Source organism: Rhamphochromis sp. 'chilingali', assembly GCF_963969265.1.
Source record: "Rhamphochromis sp. 'chilingali' genome assembly, chromosome: 5".
Lineage (NCBI taxonomy): Eukaryota > Metazoa > Chordata > Actinopteri > Cichliformes > Cichlidae > Rhamphochromis > Rhamphochromis sp. 'chilingali'.
Genome location: NC_137932.1, coordinates 27,183,951 through 27,206,007, shown reverse-complemented (window position 1 = coordinate 27,206,007; position 22,057 = coordinate 27,183,951). Strand labels below are relative to the sequence as shown.

The window sequence follows — 22,057 nt, the reverse complement described above, 5'->3', positions numbered from 1 at the left end:
AAAACTAACTACGCCTACAAGCACTATTCACAAGTTTAGTTCATCTGGCTCATGAAAGAGAGTCAGCCAATCACGTGGGCTTGCACTGAGCTCAGCTGAGCATGACTCTGGGGTCTGTTCAGTCTCTGTCTGTCATCCTAAAGTCATTTTTTATCAAACATCATCAAATCTTTGAATCTTTTTCTCTTTTTGGATACATGGTGTACATGTTTTCAGCCAGGAGCCTCCAGGCTGAATGCTGGGAGAACATAAACGTCCCTCAGCTGGTAGACATGGTTGGCTTAAAGTTGGGAGCCACCCTGTCCAAACACTGTTGGGGGAACAAAAAGGTGTGACTCTGAGACTTTGTGTTATTTACTTAAATGGTGTCCAAAAGGTGATTCTGTTCATCTGGAAGTAGCGCCCACTGAAGGAACAATGGGCTCCCAGCCCATGTGGGCTGATTTCAGTCATTATGCAAATGCACTGTTTATAAGATTTGGGGAAACCTGCAGTCAGCTGAGACTGAAGAAGTCACTTGGATGAGTGACGAAACGTTTCTCCCACAAAACGCTACGTCCAGATGAATAGAATCAACTTTTGGAGATTTATTTTCCTGGATGATTGAAAATGCATCAAGACATACTTATATGATGGTTGTTGTACTCTTTGCTTACTGGAACTTATTTAACAGCCACCATAATTAAAAACACACCAAACATGTTAAATCCTGAGCAGAACCTGTTGTCTTACATAAGAGCTGCCCCGAGCCAGAGAATACCAAAAGGGCGAGAGTCACCAGAAACCACAGGCAGCCGAGTGCCGACTCGCTTTGCTTGTTACACAACAGTTGGAGGAGCCGGAGCTGGAAAACAATGAAACATGGAGAGAAACTGGAGGAGGAGAAAAGATGGAATAAACCGAGCAACAGTGAAAATATAACGGGAATATTACATAAATGAAATCACAGGCTTTAAAAATTTACACGGTTTCATGGTTCAGTGGGTCGATAAAGCCTCCAGCCCTAATGATGTGAAACCTTCCCATGAATCCACCCTGCATTAAAGCTTTTATTTTGAAGGAAATCACTTATTATTTAGCTAACCTATTTAACTTATTATTTATTTATGGCTGCAGGCTGAAAAAGTGGCGTCTCACCACAAAGTAACTACCAGGAAAATCTGCTTCAGTGGTTTGATTTCTGTTTCCACACCAGGCCCAGTGAAAGTGTTTGACAAAAAAAACCTTCCTGTTCCTTCACAGTAAACTTCCTCAAGCTGCTTCGCAGTGCATGAACTTCTGCATCAGAGTGAAAGATCAGCCTTGTGTCTGAACTGGATTCACTGAAAATAGAAAATAAACTTTTACAGCTCTCATTAAAACAAACAGGAGCTTCTATCCTTACATATTTTAATATTTAGTCCAACTTTGGAGGCTGAAGAATGAAGCTACTAACTGTGGAGCTTTGCTGTGTGCAGCTTCTTTTCAGCAGCTTTTGTTTTTCACAGCTGGGTGGTGATCAAGACCCGGATACATCTGGGAGCTTCACCAGTCAGTCAGTATACCGTCACTAACCAAAGTGAATTCAGAACCTGCTGAGCAACAACGGAAAACAGCCTGAACAGAGCCAGCAAGACAACGACACAATGCTCGAAAGCAGTGGAAACAAAAGCCACAACACATCAGGACTCGTTTTCCTGAAGAACCGAAGCTGGAAGGACGGATGGAAAGATGTGTCCAGGATATAGGAAAGAGGATAACTGGATATATGCTTTTCCAATCCGTACAAATCCTATATGAAGACAGAGGAGTTTAAAGAAGGGCCGGGGCTCTGCATGAGTCTTTTTATAAAAATGTAAGAGAGGAAAAAAAGGGACCTGGGACCTTGTGCACCTGGTGACCTGGTGCACAAAGAAATGAAAAACTAGAGTTCACCTGATGGGTCTTCCCAACAACAGTCACACTTCCTTAGAAAGTAACGAGGTACAAAAGAAAACAAAAAAAAGTTCATCATAAAACAACTGAAAACAAAAACAAAATACTCTGGAGTAAAACTTCATGGGTGCCATCACCATGTAATTTAGGGTAAAGCCACAAGTATCTGAACACTGAGTTTCTGTCCTGTCACAGCTAAATGTGACTGCGAGCGTTTTTACTTTCACACAGACGTTACTGACTTCACGCCAAGTCCACTTGTATGACTGTGGACGGGGAGGGCCAGCAAGGGCAGTTTATCATGATGTGGGAAAACACACACAGAGGAAGGGAGAGAGAGAGTATTATGTGAGTAATTGGAAGCAGCTGTGGAGGGAAACGCTGTTTGGTTGGAAGCTGTTCTGAGAACAGCAGCAGCAGGGTGATGTAACACAGTGACAGCCACACAATGCTAACACAAAGAGGTTATGGGGCTTTTATACAGGAGCTTTTTAAAATCTGATACCAAGCAAGCACTTTGGCGACAGTGGGAAGGAAAAACCCCCTTTTAACAGGAAGAAACCTCCAGCATAGTGGTATCCAAACCCAGGCCTTGAGGGCCAGTATCCTGCAGGTTTTCGATGAGTCCTTGATCCATTACAGCTGATTTAATTGGCTAAATGACCTCCTCAACATGTCTTGAAGTTCTTCAGAGGCCTGCTAAAAAAGTAATCATGTGATTCAGGTGTGTAGACCCAGGGTGAGATCTAAAACCTGCAGGACACCGGCCCTCGAGGCCTGGAGATTAATAACAAGTATGATTTAGTGCAGAGAGGTCACGGCAGATGGCCACCCCTTCCTGAGCCTGGTTCTGCTGGAGGTTTCTTCCTGTTAAAAGGGAGTTTTTCCTTCCTGCTCATAGGGCAGGGGTGGGCAACTCCAGGCCTCGAGGTCCAGTGTCCTGCAAGTTTTAGATATCACCCTGGGTCAACACACCTGAATCAAATGATTAGTTCATTACCAGGCTTCTGGAGAACAACAAGGCATGTTGAGGAGGTCATTTAGCCATTTGAATCAGCTGTGTTGGATCAAGGACACATCTAAAACCTGCAGGACACCGGCCCTTGAGGCCTGGAGTTGCCCACCCCTGTCACAGGGGGTCATATAATGGTACGTTTTTTCTCGGTGTGTATTATTGCAGGATCTTCCTTACAGTATAAAGCACCTTGAGGTGACTGTTGTTGTGATTTGGAGCTGTATGAAAATAACACTGAATTGAAAAATCCAATAACTGTGAAGTTTACCTGTTTAGAAATGGAGGATGAGTTCTCAGATAAATTTTAGTTGGCCTGGACGCAGAAACAAAGCTAACACCTCTTATATGTTTATATTATTATTATTGTTATATACATTATTAGAAGAAGCTGAAGCCTTTTGACTTTCATGGGTATCTTTGCAGCCATATTTGGAATTTCATTCATATTAGAGGATTCTGCTCCTCGTCATCAAGCCCACCACAGCGGTTCCCATTTCACGGTCATGTTGAGATTTTCCACTGCCGTCTTCACCCTCAGCAGGCCAACCAAAGCCTTTCAGACAGACGACTCCTGAAATTACAGCTGCAGGCACCCAACAAACCTCATTATCACGAGCTGTACTATTACAGTTTCCTCCATCCTCCAAGTAATCAAAGCATGATGAGTGTGTGTGTGTGTCTGTGTGCGTGTGTTCAGCGGCCCCTGATGTTTGTGTTTATTGTGTTTGGAGAGTGATGCTCTGTGATTCAGATGCTTGTTTGATTCTCAATTCAAAAATTTTCTCCAAACTGCGTCTCCTTTGTCTTTTGTTCAGAGACACTTTAAATCGTCTCTTTGCTCCAGTAAACTGGAGTCTGAGCTGTTTGCAGTCCACTCTGAATGGGTCTTTTCGTGAGCACTGCCCCACACTCAGCTGAGTCCACAGCACCGCAACCAAAGCCACAAAGTGGGAAAAAAAGAAGCAGCAGCGGTTTCTGCCAAGAACAGCCCCGGCCTTGTTAAATTCAGGTTGAGGTATGCTGGCTGACAGCTCCGTCCACTTTCTGTGTTGACGCTGAAGGCCACAGAGCTCGAACAGATTTAATTCAACAGCACGTGAGCCTTTATGACGTTCCTACTTCTTTGCTCTCCTCAGACTTGGAGCCAGCAGGAGGTGCTCGAGTTGGTAAGACTGTTCTAAAACTTTAGAAAATGAAGACAAACATAACTGAAAATGAAAGAAAGATTCAGATATATATGTTTCATTAAAAAAAGAAGCATCTCGACTGCAGCCGCTGTGTCTCTGCACTCCAACGTCAGTGAGAAAACGGGCAGACATAAACCCACAGAGAAATTTGGATGGGCCCTGCTCTAACTGGAAAGTGATCAACATCATGTTAGGATTCTTAACCATTGCCTCATAGAGTCATTTAACACCACAGCTTCACAAACAAAGCAACTGAAGCAACAATAAAGCAATAATGTTCTTAAAAAATGATAAACTATCAGGATCTACTCATTTAAGATGTTTTTGGGTAGTTGGAGCTGCACTTTGGTCTTTTGGCCTTTCAGTATTTTATTCTGGATTTTCTGTAAGCTCTCAGCTCTGACCTTCTTAAAAGGCTACTCATTTTTATATTTTTATCCAGTGTTGATTGCAGTCTTGTGCTCTCGGTGTAAAGAATCTCAAACATCCAGCTGAACCTCCTGCCCGTACCAGGACGACAATCATGGTGAATATGTGATCCAGTTAGATTTATTATCCTGGAGCGGCTTCACTCTGTGGTCTAACGGAGTTCTGCTTGGCTGAGGCGGATCTTATCAGCTTGGTCTTGTGCCTCGTGTATGAACAAAACCTCTCAGTTGCTGGACACTGAAAACTAAACAGCTTAAAGAAAGAACAACAGAGCGGCTGAGCCTATCGCCTGTTTCCATCGAGCAGAAAGTGGTGGTCTTGCACGACAACGTGGAGGTTAATTAGGTGGAAAATCCACTGCACATTCCAGCCGAACACAGACACCTTTTTTCTTTGAATCATGCTTGGTGCAGCAGCAGTGATCACAGCAGCTCGTGACCTGAGCCACAGCCTGCTTAAAAACTGCAGAGAGAAGCAGCTTTAAAGTTCTACCAGGTGTTTTCAACTTTAACAAAAGCAGGAGTTATTGTGTGTTGCTCTGATGTTGCACATATATGACTAAAATCATGACTTAAGTGATAAATGTGGATTATTTTTGTCTGCTCTGGTTCCCACTTCAGTTTTTGAGATATAGAAAAACATGGAGATACACACTTCGGATGTATATTGAGGAAAAGAGCAGGAAATCCCTGCAACATCCTCCATCTGTCCCCCAAAATTAAATTCCATCGATCGTTGTTTACATGGAACGTCTGTTTTAAGTCAGACTGGAAGAAAAACAAATGAACTGCCTATAAACTGAGCAGCTATATTTACTGGAGGATTTCCCCATGGACCATTGTAGTGGAGGCTGCAGGTCATCTCAGTTTGATGGCCGGGTGTATCTACTTGACGTGGAGTTCACAGATGAGAAGTTTGTGGAGTTTGAGGCAGAAAGACAGCAGGACATCCTGCTACTGTGCTGCTCAGAATTGGACCTGCTGATGGAAGAGTCCTCACAGATCTGGAACTAAAACTGCAGCTCTGATTAACATGTCTGCCACTGTAATGGTGATGTACGTCCCCATAGTCAGCCAGGAAAGGCCCATCAGTGAAAGCCAGAAAAAAAAGTTTGCTCTTGTCCGGGATGTGTAGTCTGATACGACCTCTGCAGTTAACATGTCGATCTTTGAATATTACACAAACACTGAGTGGAGGTGTTTGTGTGGAGCACCCACCCAAAAACCTGATGTGTTTGTTCAGTCTCCAACATCTGAAATGATTCATGCACTCTGATACATGCTGTTTTGTGCAACTCATCTCCCAACAGACACAAATTAGCCTGACAAAAAGCAACGCAGAGACGTATTAATGGACAATAAAGCAGCTGAAACTGAATCATCAAAACAAACAAACAAAAAAAAAAACAGGCATAAAAACACAAAGAAATCTTGAATCTCTCAGGTTTTTACAGTTTTCTCCAGGTTTCGAGGAGCAGGCGTCCGTATCTGTGTTTAGAATGCAAACAGGAACAAATACGTATAAAAACAAACTCCAAAGGTGCATCTGTGAAGTGTGATGTGAAGTTTTTTCTTTCATGACTGAAGTTGACAAAGACATAATTCTGATCCACATAATTCTGGGACACTGACTCTCTCCATCAACGGACCTAAATCATTATCACACCGAGAATCTTGCCATCTTTCACTGACTATACACTGACTCTCATTAGCACACAGCAGAGCCTAATGATGCTACTCTGTATTCATTAACATGCTGTTTAGATGTCATGTGACATACGGACAGCCAAGACCAAACACTCGACTGACAGAGCATCGAGCTCAGTAAAATCAGGTTCTATTGTTGGTCAGAGACCTAGGCTGATCTCTGGCCTCCCACATGTCACGCTGATCACTGAGGTGTTTCAGTTATTGATCTCTGAGGCCTCCATAGGGGATCAGTGTGGCTTTTATTCTTACTCATGCTGAACAAAACATCCTCCTTCTAGCTTTGGACTGACCTCCTTCTTTCCTCACTCACAGAAGCTGTTTTTATTTTACTGGTAGAATCTGTTTGCAAAGAAATCCTGAAATCTGTCTACTATTCAAGTCATCCATCGGTTTGTAGAGACTTTTAGAAACGTTATTTGCAGGGTAGGGAGGGAACGTTCCTGGCGTGATGGCACCACATTCGTAGCAATAAAAACGTGAGCTTTGGTTTCCTCCAAATATATTTTGGTTCTGGCCCAAAACGCTGTGAAAATATTGGTGTGTGTATACAGCATGTTCATTTTGGCATGACTTTGGGCCTGCAGCTTCCACAGTGGTTTTCTGGACAGAGCGCTGCAGTGTTCGACCCGCTGGGGCGTTTCCCCGCCACCGCGCTGCCACCTGAGCCGCTCGTCTTACAACACAAACAACCACAAACCAGGTCAGCGACAGCGCAGGAAACTCACCAGCAGCCATTCCGTCAGGAGGGCAGAGAAGCACGCAGCGCCAGGGTTTGTTTACAGCTTCATCTGCTTCACACTCCTACAAGAAGTGTGTAAACTCACTGATGTGTGAAACTAATCACGTCTGGCTTGACCGACTGCAGACGTGCGGGGTGCATCATGCCAAAAACTTCTCAACACTCCATTTTAAAGTTTGGGCTCATCTTAATGCTAGAACTTGTGATAATATACATGTCTGCATACCTGTGGCCACTGGATGTCATCACTAAACCCAAGTGTGTGTGTGTGTAACTGTGACTGAGGATGAATCTGAGCTAACACCATGTCTGAGTCGAAGTTTAACTGAGTCGAAGCTTTGGTGCTGCTGATGGGGAAGACCCATCATTTATGATCACAGCTGTGACATTCATGTTATACACCAACATGTGTTCAGAAACTTTACAACACTACACCCACAAACCAAAGCCTTCATGCGTACCTGCTTCAGAATAAAAATACCAATTTAGTTTCCTGACAAGAACACCTGCTGAGCTTTGAACTCCTCACAAACACACAGGTGCTCACCTGTGCAGGACCACATGCAAGACTCTACTGTGAATACCTGAGCTTGCTGAAATGTGTGCACCTGAGGTCTTATGTTGATGCTGCTGCTTTTAAAAAAACAAAAGACATCACAATTTCATTGTTTAACAATGACTATATTGAAGATCAGTGAATAACAGCACAGGTAAATGTGCCTTTTAGTTTAAGAAGATGCAGTTCAGCCAAAGTATGTTGTAAATAAAGTTTTCTACAGAGATTTTATTCAAATGTTTTTGAGAGATGCTCTGTTTAATATGCTGCTGATAGTCTGCTGCTGTTTCAGAAAGAGAGATCACAATGGAGACCCAGCATGTCCGTCTGCAGCCGTAAACGCATGATGTGCGAGCGATCCAAGCAGCTTTTGGATTCAGAGTTTAGGTTTACAAGCAGGATGGGCCCCAGAAATCCATTATACCGATGAGGGGCCTCAAAAAGACAAAAGCATGAATATGCGTGTGTGTGTGTGTGTGTGTGTGTGTGTGTGTGCGCGCACGCGGTGGGTTTTCAGGTCCTGAACTCTCCTCTCTGGAGGTTTTGGGGGCACTACAGGACGCCACTTACCCTTTAATGAGCCTGCTCTTTAGTTTGTGCCTCACACACACACACGCATCTGGTTTGCTATCCTCGTGGGGACATCCCATTGTCATAATGCTTTCCCTAGCCCTTAACCCTTACCCTAAACCTAACCATAACCTAATTGTAAGCCTGACACTAAAACCACATTTTGAGTGTGAAAATTGCTTTCAACCCCGAGGGGACCTGGATTGTGGTCCCCACTGAAAGTCCCCACCAGTATAGTAAATGTCAGATTTTGGTCCCCACCAGGATAGTACGCACGCACGCACGCACGCACGCACGCACGCACGCACACACACACACACACAACAAAGCCACCACAGGGGCCTGCTGGGGTTTATTTAACAGGGTTTCCCCTAATAGATAGATAGACAGCTGTTGGATTTCACGCTCAGTTTCCTGCTGTGAAATTCGGGGAAACAACAAGTGAAGAAAGGCTGTGGATCATCAGGAATTTAATGAAGAAGAGTTTGTGCAATATGTTTTAGGCCACATGAAGAAGATGGTAATTTTATGACATATAAAATAAGTGTAATAAGTCTTTCTTAATGCGCCACAGCGGCTTTGATGTTAATTACGGCCCCGACATGGACACAAAGGACATTTGACTCAGACCGCAGTGATACATCAGTCCAACGATGTGAAGAATGCAAATATGTGGCATTCTGTGCTTCTGTATCTGAAAAGTAAAGACCATCTGCCTGCATTGTTTTTAATGGCCTACAGGGGGCAACTTCCCTGGTTATAAAAACTATTCAGACTATACTGAGTTTTTGCACATGAAGCGATCACTAACCACATGTTATGTTGTTTGATATTTTTGACATGTGGCAATCTAGGATCAAGTGAAAAAGGCTCCAGTCATATGAGCCTAAAGACTGATCTGCAACCAGCTGCCAACAACCCAGTCACCAGGGAAAAATTAGTATTTCCTATAAAATATATCCATCCATCCATCCATCCATCCATCCATCCATCCATCCATCTTCTTACGTCTATCTGGAGCCAAGTCGCGGGGGCAGCAGCCTAAGGAGAGAAGCCCAGACCTCCCTCTCCCCTGCCACCTCATTCAGCTTGTCGGGGGAACACCAAGGCATTCCCAGGCCAGCCGAGAGATATAATCCCTCCAGCGTGACCTCCTTCCAGTGAGGCATGCCTAAAACACCTCACCCAGGAGGCATCTTTGTCAGATGCCACAACACCTCAACTGGCTCCTTTCGATATGGAGGAGCAGCGGCTCTGCTCTGATGGCTGAACTCCTCACCCTATCTCCAAGGGAGAAGCCAGACACCCTTTGGAGGAAGCTCATTTCCACTGCTTGTATCTGCGATCTCGTTCTTTCTGTCACTATCCACAGCTCGTGAGCATAGGTGAGGGTAGGGATATAGATCGACCGGTAAATTATTATAATAATATTATATTATTAGTAGGGATGGGTATCGTTTAGGTTTTATCCGATACCAGTACCAAACCGGTACTTTTGAAACGGTGCCGGTGCTCAAACGGTGCTCGAACCGGTGCTTAAAGAATGGAGAACACAAAATTGGTCCAAAAACCTCTCATGTTCAGCTGTTTTTTTTGTAAAAAGATATCAATGGTAGACTTTTCTGCAGCTATAGGGCATATATGGCATCACTCTTGGCTGGAAGCAGTGCTTAAACAATGGAAAAAACACAAACTTTGTCCTAAACCTCTCATGTTTAGCTGTTTCCCACTTTTTCTTTGGTCATTTTAGCCTTTTTTGCCAGGGTGAAAGGAGTATCTGCCATCAAACAAGAAGACAGATGCATGTAACTACGACGGTGTTTGCTAGTTCACCTTACATGCATTAATTTAATAACGTGGTTAGCCTCCTCAACGTAAATTACACACAAACAACATTAAGCTACTCAAGCAGAGAAGAACGGCTGCTGCTGCCATCATCATCCGTCATCATCTCTGCTACACTGGCAGGGCTAGGGGCCAGGACTCTACTCTTCGGGTTCTTGGGGGATGTTGCTAACTCAGGGTCCGATAACAGGCACCACACCCGCAGTAGATGTGCTCGGTGTGAGGTCTTGCAGCAAGCTATCAAATGCGGTGCATTTCTCGGCTTTTAAAAAACCGTTATGCATCGCCAGGTGTTTCATCAGATTCGAGGTGTTACCTCCTTTGCACAGTATCACAGTATCAGCTTAAAGCACTTGTTGCTGCTGAGTTTGCATATTTTGCTGTGAAGTACAGCCAGACTTTTGACCGCTTCGCCTTGGGCATTTTTAATCTGTAGCTCTGTTCTAAAAGAACGTATGTACCTGGGCCCGCCTACTATCCTTGGAAACGTAAAACGATTGGCTAGAATCTAAAGTGTATCACAGCTCAGGAAAAAAAAGCACCGAAATAAAGCACCGAAATGTGCGCTGCTTTACGGTCTGGTTACTACCGTTTATGTCAGAACCAATACCGGTACCCATCCCTAATTATTAGTATATGAAACTAAGTAGTTCCTGGAGGTTGATAACTGATGATGGTTGATGGGATAACAAAGGTTAGTCACACAGGCCAACACCTTGGTCAGTGACTCTCTGGCACCACCGGTAGCTAAAAACCACCACAACCTCATGTGACTGCTAACAAATGAACTTCAAATACCAACCAGCTGCTCTTCAATCTGTAGATAAACTGAAAACAACGCAAACCATAGTTTCTTTAAAGTAGAAGTTGCACCTTTTGAAACTGAGGCACGTCTTTTACTTTGAAGGCGAAGTTTCTTTATGTCCAGTCTGTGTTATAGTTTTATAAGTTTCACTGCTGTTCAGCTGGTAGTTAGTATTTGCAAACACTTTCCTGATTAGTCGCTAGTTTCAAACTTCAAACAGTACAAGATGATGTTGATTTTTTTCATTGTTGATTGCACCATGACACATTCCTTGTTTGTGTAAATATGATTGTGATACACATGGTATCTGTGAACTGCCACCAGGGGGCATTGTCCACCGGAGGCCCTGTCTGAGTGGCTAATGCTGCTTTTTGATTTGTAGTTTAGTTTTGTGCTTTTTCCTCATTGTGAGGATCTCTGCTGTCACTCATCACCCAGTTAAAGCCAAATTTTCAACCAATCAGAAATCTACATACAGTGTCACAGCTGCTTTAGTCAGATCTCCATCTTTTATATACAGACTGTAGTAATAGTGAGCATGCTGTGGAGGACAGAGGAGGTTAGCAGAGGCCCCAAACACATTTTACTCCACAGGCTCACTGGAGAATAATGATCACTAATTATAAGTCATTTAATATTTCAAAGATCCCAAACCACAAGCAGAGAAGAATGCTCTGATGATGCATTTTCCTGCCATCAGTATACCTCAGAGCTGATGGTCACATGTCTGTAAAGTTTCAGTCCAAAGAGGAAACATCTGCTTACAGCTGCTGCTGGAGGAGGACATGCCATGTCTACTCACGTTATGTAACCAGTTTCAGTCTGCAGACACACACACCAACCTCCAGGACCTGCTGCGCACTGTTAGCACTCTGCTCACATTACACAAGTACAAGTCATCTTCTTTAAGGACTGTCCGAGAGAACAGCACACAAAACCTGCAGCTTCTGCTCAAAAACACCACAAAACACTCACTCCTACAGACTCACTGCTGTGGGAGAACACTCCCACACAAACATCAGTAGAGAAAAGACAAAAACTCACCCAAAGTAAAGTCCTGGAATAAAAAGAATTATGTCCGAGGAACGATCCTGGACTTTTCCTCCGCTCTGCTCACATGTTGTGTTTCCGTCCTGACAGCAGGAGGGCGGGGTCCTGCAGCTGGACCACGACCAGCCACACGAAGAGGAGGAAGATGATGTGCTGTAACCAGGCCACCCCTCTCAGACTCAAGTAGATTTCTTAAAGTCAGTTCCACGGTGAGCTCTGTGTCCTCTCACCGTCCACACAGCGGGGTGAAGGCTGTTCCCCGAATGTTGTCTTTAAGACAGAAGATATTAAACTGCAACAAGTCTGACGAGCCTTTGGGACACTCGGAGCTTCATAACTCACACGATCACAAATATGAATGCAACACGTGAGAGTCATTTAAAACATTCTAAAGCTGCAAAAACAAAGCTGAGAGAGAGGAACATGGATTTCTTACTGATGACGTATTTATTTATTTACAGCTGATTGAACTTTTTTATAAACTCGATCAATGCGATCAGAACCAGTTCATTATTAAATGTAATCAGCTCGAAACACGAGATGAAGTGAATACACATTAGGTGTAGTATACTGCCCCCTGCCTGCTGTACCTGTGTATTACTACAAGCAGAAAGCAGCAGGAGCTAGTGGCTCATGCTGACCTGAGACTCCAGACAAAAACAAAATGTGTGGTAAAATAAAAAAGCCGAAGCACAGAACATAAATTCACATTTATTTTTATTATGAAGTTTTTCTTTTTGAACCATTAATATTATGACCATTTGTTAAGTATTTATTTTTATTGGAAATGCTTATGGTATGTTCTAGATTCTAGTTGATGCCACTAAAAACTCCTTATTACTTCTGATTTTCAGCTGTGCACTTCAGGAAATTTTAAAGGGAGGAACAGAGTATTGGGACTTTCTGCTGCTCAACACTTTTGTTGGAGCTTTTTTTTTCCCTCATGAATGAAAACAGGAAGTGATTCACAACTTTAAAGTAAAACTTTATTGGTCCAAGTATATTTGAGGTATTTGTGAGATGAAGAAGTAAACATTTATACATTAAAAACACAAAGCAAAGGACAGAAAGACAAACAGTGAAATACAGGCACTGTGCATCAGACTGAGCTCAGCAGGTTAAAGCCGTTTCATTGGTCCAGATGAAAACTGTTTTTTTCCCTTTTCTGTGCTCAGACTGTTTCCTCTGGTAGGAGGAGCTTGCTGCTGTCATGTCATCACAGCATCAAGCATGAGTTAAAGTGAGCCACCGTCAGCAGGTACTTCCTCATGTTCTCCCTGTGTGCATTTATCAGACACATGCCGCAACACGCCGGCACCCCTGGAGGTCAGCTGGTGTTCATGGGCTCTCCAGGTCAGTGAGTGACCCTGAAAACAGCAAACACAGAATAACTTCAGAAATGAGACCAGAGACAAGCTGCCAGGTGACACACCCCCCCGTCCCAAATGAGCCAATCAACAGGATTGCAGAGTCATTTTCACTGCAGCTTCAAAGTAACTGGCTGATAGCTGTGTGACGTCTTCATTTTGAGGGACACTGAAGTGAAGATGTTAGTATCTCCATAACAAACACACCAGGAAAAGAAGGCAGGATTCACAGCGACCTCACGTGCTCGCGGTTGGCACTGATGCCAAATAAAGATGGCACGATACCACTTTTTTATGTCCGATACCGATACCATAAATTTGGATATCTGCCGATACCGATATGAATCCGATATAGTGTTTTTTAATCAACAAAACTGTTTTTTAAATATCTTGCTGCATTTTGTATAAGTTCATACTCAAGTTTAAAACAACAACTACACTAAAGCTATTCTGTTATACCTGTATGCAAAAAAAAAAATATTTCATAGTTCAGCAATACTGATCAATCTAATAAACTTAAACCTACACCATCCTCCCTATTCTGGTATTTTAAAGAGTACTTAGCATAAATATTAAGCAACCTAACTAATAGGGTTCCAACTCCCAGCAACAACAAAAATAAATAAATAAAAAATAGGGAACCACCCCTCACGCTCCACCTCATGATGCTTAATCGACGTAATCAACCTTAATTTGATGCAGTGTGAAAAAAAATGCACAGAAATCAATTATTTTTCAAGAAATATTAAATAGATTCAACATCTTTCTTCAACAAAATTGCAGACTGCACAGATGGTACCTTCCCAAAGGAAAAAGTACTATAGCTTACTAGGGTATATATATTAGACTTAATAGTTACTATATACAGTAATTGACTTCTATTCATTTTACATCAAATTAAAACTTTGGGTGTCAGATAATTATTTATTAAAAGCTAGACATTTTAAATGAGAATAAGAAAGAAAAGTATGTCTTTGTGCCCCCTTTTCCCTGTTAATGCCCTATCGGCCCCCCTGGCTAAACTTTGCTAGATCCGTCCCTGCACAGTTACCAGCATCAGCTACGTAGAAAAAGATCCTGGAGTAGAAAGTAATATTAAATAAATTCTAACAATAGCTGATCAAGCTTAAACGTGCTGCTGTTGTTCAGCCGCTGGTTTCCTCTTTCTGGTGCAAAATGGGCCAAAAGCAAACTAGAGACACGGACTCGCGACAGAAAAGCCGATCAGCTGATCATTAAGCAGTTTCATGATTGAAGTAGCAGCAGGAGAGGCAGTCGCTTGTTAAGCTTAACGCAGGAATGCTTTACAAACATTCAGAGATGGACTTACACACTTGCTTTACTTCTCTCGGGATAACTTTGTCGGAGATGAAATGCCGGGTTGCTAGCGAAGCTCCAAATGCTATCCAGACCACCGACAGGTCCAGCATGCCACAGCCGCTCTATCACGTGATGCATACTGCTCCGACGTGCTAACGTTCTGAGGTGAGTTACGGCGTGTTGCAAGTTTTGTGAGGTGCTTTCGTGATATTTAATGGATCGGATTACATTTTTTATTTTTCTCCGATATCCGATCCAGTAATTTAGGTCAGTATCGGACCGATACCGATACGTAATATCGGATCGGTCCATCTCTAATGCCAAATGGCCGATTGCTGTTTGTTCGCACGGCAGACAAAAAAAAGTTCTGGACAGATGTGCATGGAAACTTTAACCAGAGGTGGCTGGGGTTTAGTCATTAACCTTTAGAGGTGATCTGGAATTTTTTGACAGATTCTTTTTCAACATCGGAGCCAAAAGAAAAAGCAAGGGTTTCTTTTCATACTTTCGTGCAGCTCCGTCGTCCTGATGCAGCTCTCGTTCAGAGTTAAAAATGAGGTAATCCTCTGCATGGGGTCAGAGGTCACAGCATTGTCAGAGCCAACCTCACAGGTCATCACCAAGATGGGACCTTTCACTGCCTTCAGCCAGAGTTGAACGCTCTCCTAAAGAAACACAGACACACTTATAAATGACTGAGGCAGCAGAGACGTGGCCGTCTGAACTCTGCATCACCTCTGTGGGAGCAGGAACGTCCAGCTTAGTGTCCTCGGGAGCTTTGACAATGATGGCCGTCTGATCCCGGTACACTCCAAGTCGACTGATGTCCTCGAACGTCACATAGGCAAGCGTAAAAAAGGGTTAAAGAAAACTTCTCACTTTAAAGAAAAGAGCAAAAATCTGTAGACTTAAGGCACTTTTATATACCTGATGCCGAGCAATGTGACTGATTCTCAGACTTATTATAGATTTTTCCTGCAGTTTCACTGAACCCAGGATCTCTGCATTATTATTTTCATATTTCTGGAGATGACTCTTTCAGCTAACAAGAAAGAAATCGAGAATGCTAATCCTACTACTTTCTTAAAATACCATAATAATCCAGGAAAATGGGCTCAACAGGAGACCCTGGGCCGGACTTGGCACATGTTTGGAGCTCGCATGAGGAGCTGGAGGACGGTGGCCTGTCAAAAGGCTGACGGCCTCTGAGAGGGGTGACCTCTGACCTCAGTCCCACATGGAAGGATATGAAGAGTTTTCCACGTTGTCCGTAAGGCTGAAAAGCTGCTGGGCACAGCTTCTGATGAAGCCGTCCAGCGCTTCCTCCACCAGCTTCAGCTTCTGAATCTCTCTATGGAACTTCTGCTGGTTCCTCCACAGGAAGCTGGAGATGGAGCTCCAACCTCTGCACACAGAGAAGGTTCATGCTAAAAGAGGAACTACCGACTCCTAACCCGAACTGGAAAAAACATCTTCAGCTGCTCTCACAGTCTCCTTGCAGGCTGCGTTTAACCTGCAATTTAACCTGAAGATGATTAACTTCCCTCCAAACCTGCTGTTTATCAGTGAGAGGCACTCAAACAAAAACTGCACTGCAGAACAAACCTGCACAAATTTGACTGGAGGAAAATTAGAATCACATAAAAACTTAATTTATGGAAAAAGATAGTGAGGCAGATCCTAACACATCCATCATGCTCTCGTTCAGGACTCACATCCACTTGATCTTGTGGGCCGACTCTCTCTGGATGAGGCTGATGCCGTCCAGGACCCTGGCGATGGCGTGCACTTGCTGCACGGAGGTCTGCAGGTTCGCTGCCACCTGCCTGATGTCCAGGGAGCCGTCAGGAGCTGCCAGCAGCAGCTCCAGGAAACCGCGAGTCAACGAGCCCAGAGGTTTGCCTGAACACAACGGAGCCGTTTGCTTCACAGTGCCGAGCTTTCACCAAAACTGTGTCTGATTCAGTAACAATCATTCAAAGGTACTGCAGTAGAGTCCAGGATTAGAAATGAGTAGAATACTAAGACTCACCGCGCTTGATGCTCTGCTGGAGGGAAGCACTGCAGAAGAAAAGAAGACTGCATTTGAGACTGTGCTGAACTAACAAGCTGCGAGAGGCAGTTAGAACTTTTTAATTAACAGACAACACAAAACACAGAGACGTAAGTTACCTGATATTGTCGTCCCAATCCCAGCCCGGACCCTGGAAAACAGAAACTATAAAATGAATCAATCGAATCACATTAGAGTCAAGATCAGGGCCAATGTTTCTCACTAGGGCAGCTTTGCATGACTGACATGTTCATCCTCTGCAGCAGCTTTTTTTTTTTTTTTTTTGAGCTCCTATCGCTTTAAAGCTGCACTACTGTACTACTTTTCATTGATTAGCCATCCTCTGGAAGCCTACTGAGGGGCAGTTTATTTATGTGTAAAAGATGATGGCTGAGCAAGAAAAAAATGGAAACCAGATGATTGATGAATGAGCCTCGGCTTTTAATGCTTGACTCATGTTGATGACTTTGAATTTGGCTGGAATAATGGCACCAGTGTGACAGGGCTGCTCATGTGTCGCTCTGCTTTTGTGACCCATGTCATTCATGAAACCAAGTCTCTGTGTCATCGCTGCCACTGTAAATGAAATGGTCAGTGAAGCTGAAGTTTCACCAAGGAATTTTTCTCCTGTTTTCCGAACAGCGCACGGATTGTTCCTAAGAATTTTGTGTCTGTCTGAGCGACCCCTGGATCCTGTTGATGCCTGCTTGGTGCCCGTGCACTAATGCTCTTTAACTGCATGCTTCTGGCATGTGATTCTGGTAACCACATTGTTCTGGTCTTGCTTCACCTAACAGCTGCCTTTGACACAGTAGACTACAATAGTCTACTATCTTGATTAAATGATCTAGTGGGCATTGGTGGCACTGCACTTAATTCGTTTAGGTCACACTTAGCAAACAGAACTTTCTCCACCATCCTTCTCGGTTCTGAATTGTCTTCTGCTTCTCTGTCATTAGGCGTCCCACAGGGCTCAATTTTAGGGCCACTTCTGTTTTTGCTGTATTTACTTTAGTTTTTCTTTTAGTTAATTGACCTTTCTAATTTGGTGATTGAGTTGAACCAGATTTATGAAAGAACAGCAGTAAATCTCATTAGAGAGTTTCCGACATACTTTTTATTTCACAGCTTTAAAGATGATTCATTTTCTTAAAATATTAGCTAATTATTATCAGAGAAATGTTTCAGCACACGTCAACACGCTGCTCATTCCTCTTCATGTCCAACTAACAGTGAAGCTGCTGTCATTTTTCTGCACATGTGCTGCGTGTGTGCAGTTTGTCCAAAGCACGCAGCTATCCACAGAGACCTTCAGTTCAACCTCAGCAGTTTCTGAAAAATCACAACTAACCAAATCAGAACAGACTCCCACCTGTTGCTGTGGATTCGGTGCAGTTGGACGTTCCTCTCTAAATTCATCTTCCTCTCTGTCGTTACTGCAGCCTCCGGCGTGCCACTGCTCGTCTTCCTCAGAGGAATCGACCTCCCAGGCACTGAGCAGACCCAGCTGCCCATCCAGGCAAGGGGGCATGAGCGGAATGGCATCACTGGTGACTCCCTTTCTGCAGATATCCTCCGGCAGGAAGTGGTCTTCACAGATTAAAAGGTCCTCTCCAGTGTCCTGCCTGTGCGTCTCCCTCAGGGCGGCCAGCCAAACCTGAGCATAGCCGCCAGAGTTACTGCAGGTCAGTTGGACCTGATCACCCCACATGAGGCACTGCAGGGGAAACTGCACCACACCTCAACACAGTGATTTCATGACCTACACCAAAGTTCTAACGCCTATTTCATCTTTTATTCCATCTGCCTGCTGCCGCACGCCCTCAGAATCACAATAACTCATCTCTAATGAAATTAAAAACCAGCATTATTAGTTCATGGTTTGGTCCATGAACTAATTTGGCAAATTTGGCAAATTTGATCACGCCGCCATCTTCCTCGTGCCAAAATACAAACAAAGGCTGAAACAGGAAGTTCCGGTTCAGAGGAAGGTCGCGCGCTGGACGGATCGATCGGTGGCCGCTTTACAGGACGCACTCGATGACGCAGACTGGGGCATGTTCAGAAACAGCTCCGATAATGATGTCAACGTGTTTACGGAAGCGGTTGTGGGATTCATCGGGAAACTAGCGGATGATACCGTGGAGACAAAGACTGTCACAACGTTTCCCAACCAGAAGCCGTGGGTGGATAAAACCATCCGCGACGCTCTGAGATCCCGCACCGCTGCCTACAACACGGGACTCACGACGGGGGACATGGACCCGTACAAAGCCGCGTCATATAACGTGCGGAGGGCGGTGAAAGAGGCGAAGCAGCGCTACGGGAGGAAACTAGAGTCACAACTGCAACAGAGTGACTCTAGGAGCCTGTGGCAGGGACTAAGGACAATAACGGACTATAAAGCACCAACAACCGGTATGACGAACGCGGCCGTGACTCTGGCAGATGAGCTGAACACTTTCTATGCTCGCTTCGAGGCTGCAGCTAAGGACTCCAACAATGCTAGTGCTAGCAGCGCTAACGGCTGCAGACAGGAAGATACTGCCAGCACCGGAAACGTGCTCGTCATCTCCGAGCATGAAGTAAGGAGAGCCTTCAAAAGAGTGAACACCAGGAAAGCAGCAGGACCAGACGGCATCCTAGGTCGTATCCTAAGAGACTGCGCATACCAGCTAGCTCCTGTGTTCACTGAGATATTCAACATCTCTTTATCTCAGTCAGTGATCCCCACATGCTTCAAAGAGTCCATCATTGTTCCTGTCCCGAAGAAACCCCACCCTGCTTCTCTCAATGACTATCGCCCTGTAGCCCTCACCTCAGTAGTGATGAAGTGCTTTGAACGCCTGGTCAGAGACTTCATCATTTCTTCACTACCAGACACACTGGACCCACTACAGTTCGCTTACCGTCCAAATCGTTCCACAGACGATGCCATCTCTCATCTCCTCCACACATCACTCACTCACTCAGACACTAGAAGGGGGAATTATGTTAAAATGCTCTTCATAGACTACAGCTCTGCATTTAACACCATAATTCCCTCCACACTCACCACCAAGCTGGAGCATCTGGGACTCAGCTCATCTATGTGTCAGTGGATCTCCAACTTCCTAACTGGCAGACCACAGGCAGTAAGGATGGCGGACATGTCTCAGCCTCCACCACTCTCAGCACTGGAGCCCCCCAGGGGTGTGTCCTGAGCCCCCTGCTGTACTCTTTGTACACATATGACTGTGTGGCCACTACCAGCTCCACCACCATCATCAAGTTTGCTGACGACACCGTCGTGGTGGGCCTGATCTCTGATAACAACGAGACGGCCTACCTGAAGGAGATTAGGAATCTGGAAAACTGGTGCCAGAGGAACAACCTCCTTCTAAACGTCAGTAAGACAAAGGAGCTGATAGTGGACTTCAGCACTAAGCAGGAGAGGAACTACCAGACCCCCGTCATCAACGAGTGCCCAGTGGAGAGAGTGGACAGCTTCAAATACCTCGGAGTTCACATCACGCAGGACCTGTCATGGTCCTGTCACATCAACACCGTGGTGAAAAAGGCCCGTCAGCGTCTCTACCACCTCAGACGCTTGAGAGACTTCCAACTGCCCTCCAAGGTGCTCAGGAACTTTTACTCCTGCACCATAGAGAGCATCCTGACGGGAAACATCTTAACCTGGTTCGGGAACAGCACCATGCAGGACAGATGAGCTCTACAGAGGGTTGTGCGATCAGCTGAGCGCACCATCCGCTCCGAGCTCCCTGACCTGCACTCAATCTACAGCAGGCGGTGCTGGACCAAGGCCAGGAAGATCGTGAAGGACCTCAGCCATCCCAACAACAGACTGTTCTCTCTGTTGAGGTCAGGAAAGCGATTCCGCTCCCTGAAGACCAACACAGAGAGACTGAGGAGGAGCTTCTTCCCGCAGGCGATACGGTTTCTCAATCACACCACCACACAGTACTGACCCACACATACAGTTCTTACACACACACTGGACATTCTGGACATTGTTTTCACGTCATCACTTAAATCACTTTAAGCATATCTGCACTGTACAAGACATAATGTGGATTGCACAACACTGGACATTATATTCTTCATTTCCAGTTAATACTTGTACAGCTGCTGTTATTGTGTATATATTTATTTATATTTCTTCATACATTCTTATATAGTTCTATATTGTGTATTTTGTTGTACAGTTATTTTATTTTCAACTTTAATTTATATATTTTATCTTATTCTTTCCCAGTTAAATTTACCCTTCATTCTAATTTGTGTTGTACAGTTATTTCATTTTTAACCTTAATTTATATTTTATTCCTTCCTAGTTAAATTTACCCTTTTTAATTCTTCATATTAATTTCCTATCTTATGATTTTGCCTTTTCCTTTTTTGTTTTCTTTAGGTCACGAGCAGTTGTCCAAGCATTTCACTACATATCGTACTGTGTATGATTGTGTACGTGACAAATAAAATTTGAATTTGAATTTTTAATCAGTGTTTCATGAGAGCAAACAGCAACGGTTGCTTTTTGGTTGATTTTTTTATGTTTTAGCTTATGTGAAGCACTTTGTGATTTTTATCTTGAAAGGTGCTATATAAATAAAATTTTACTCACTTACTTACTTTTACTTGCCACTCAGTTTGGTTTTCATGTGTTTTTAAAAAAAGTTTCCAAACCATTTCTTTACTTTAAAACTAAAAACAAAGACGTAATAACGTGAGCCTGGGAATGTTTGCAAACTGAGTTTGAAAACTCAGTCAGTCAGTCTGCCCCAGGGCAGCTGTGGCCACAGCTGTAGCTTGCGTCCACCAGTGTGTGAATGTGAGAGTGAATGAATAGTGGAATTGTACAGCGCTTTGAGGTTCTCGAAAAGCGCTATATACATGCAATCCATTAAAACATTTTCATGGTTTAGAAGGAAAGGTTTGGAAAAGTCTTTGAATGTTTTGGAAATTTTTTCAGGATAATAAAATACTTTTTTCAAAGTAAACCTCCTTCATACAAAGCCAGCGGACACACAGCGGAGCTCGTACCTGGACCCGAGTCGGGTCTTTGGGGAAGCTGAAGAACCTCTTGGGGGGTGGCTGGAAGGCCCCCCGGGTGTAGTGAGCTACGCGGTTCGGACACCCAGAAACCACACACTTCACCATGCTAACCGCCTCTCCAACTGCATCCGGGATCTGTTTGTTACCGGTAAGACTCACAATCCGGACTTAACCCACGTACACCCGCCGCGTGCCGTTTGTTTATGTCTCGTGTCACCGGAAAAACACGTGCATGACCCGGATGTATAAATGCGGAAGAAGGTAAAGTAAAGAGACACGCCCCCTCTTCCTGCGCAGATTATAAAGCAGAGATTTAGAGTTTAAGACCGACGGAGACAAACTCCCCAGAGGTCTCCGAGCACAGTGTACATGGCTTCAGTGCTGGATCAGTGGGACAAGTAGGTCCAGATCGCAAGAACAAAGTATGTTTCCTTCATAAAGTT

At 44.2% G+C, this 22,057-nt stretch overlaps 2 protein-coding genes across 4 annotated transcripts in view; both read right to left on the bottom strand.

Moving 5' to 3' along the window:
- The window catches only part of tiam2b (TIAM Rac1 associated GEF 2b), a 48,370-nt gene extending 36,418 nt beyond the window's left edge, over positions 1-11,952 (bottom strand). For both annotated transcript variants that reach the window (XM_080881681.1, XM_080881683.1), the window contains exon 1: positions 11,814-11,952. The gene's annotated coding sequence lies outside the window, so the exon portion shown is untranslated. The remainder of the gene's footprint in view (positions 1-11,813) is intronic.
- Positions 11,953-12,790: 838 nt separating this feature from the next.
- Positions 12,791-21,849, bottom strand: LOC308396416 (transcription factor E2F6-like). Of its 2 annotated transcripts, XM_080881693.1 has the most exons (9): positions 21,603-21,849; positions 17,932-18,216; positions 16,679-16,710; positions 16,539-16,567; positions 16,222-16,408; positions 15,757-15,911; positions 15,242-15,357; positions 15,012-15,171; positions 12,791-13,186 (listed from the first exon to the last, which is right to left on the bottom strand). In XM_080881693.1, the coding sequence occupies exons 1-9, from the start codon at positions 21,717-21,719 to the stop codon at positions 13,158-13,160; spliced, it is 1,110 nt and encodes a 369-aa protein (XP_080737819.1). In that variant the 5' UTR covers positions 21,720-21,849; the 3' UTR covers positions 12,791-13,157. The 2 variants fall into 2 exon arrangements, with proteins under 2 accessions (XP_080737819.1, XP_080737820.1); XM_080881694.1 differs by lacking the exon at positions 17,932-18,216.
- Between the last annotated feature and the right edge of the window lie 208 nt (positions 21,850-22,057).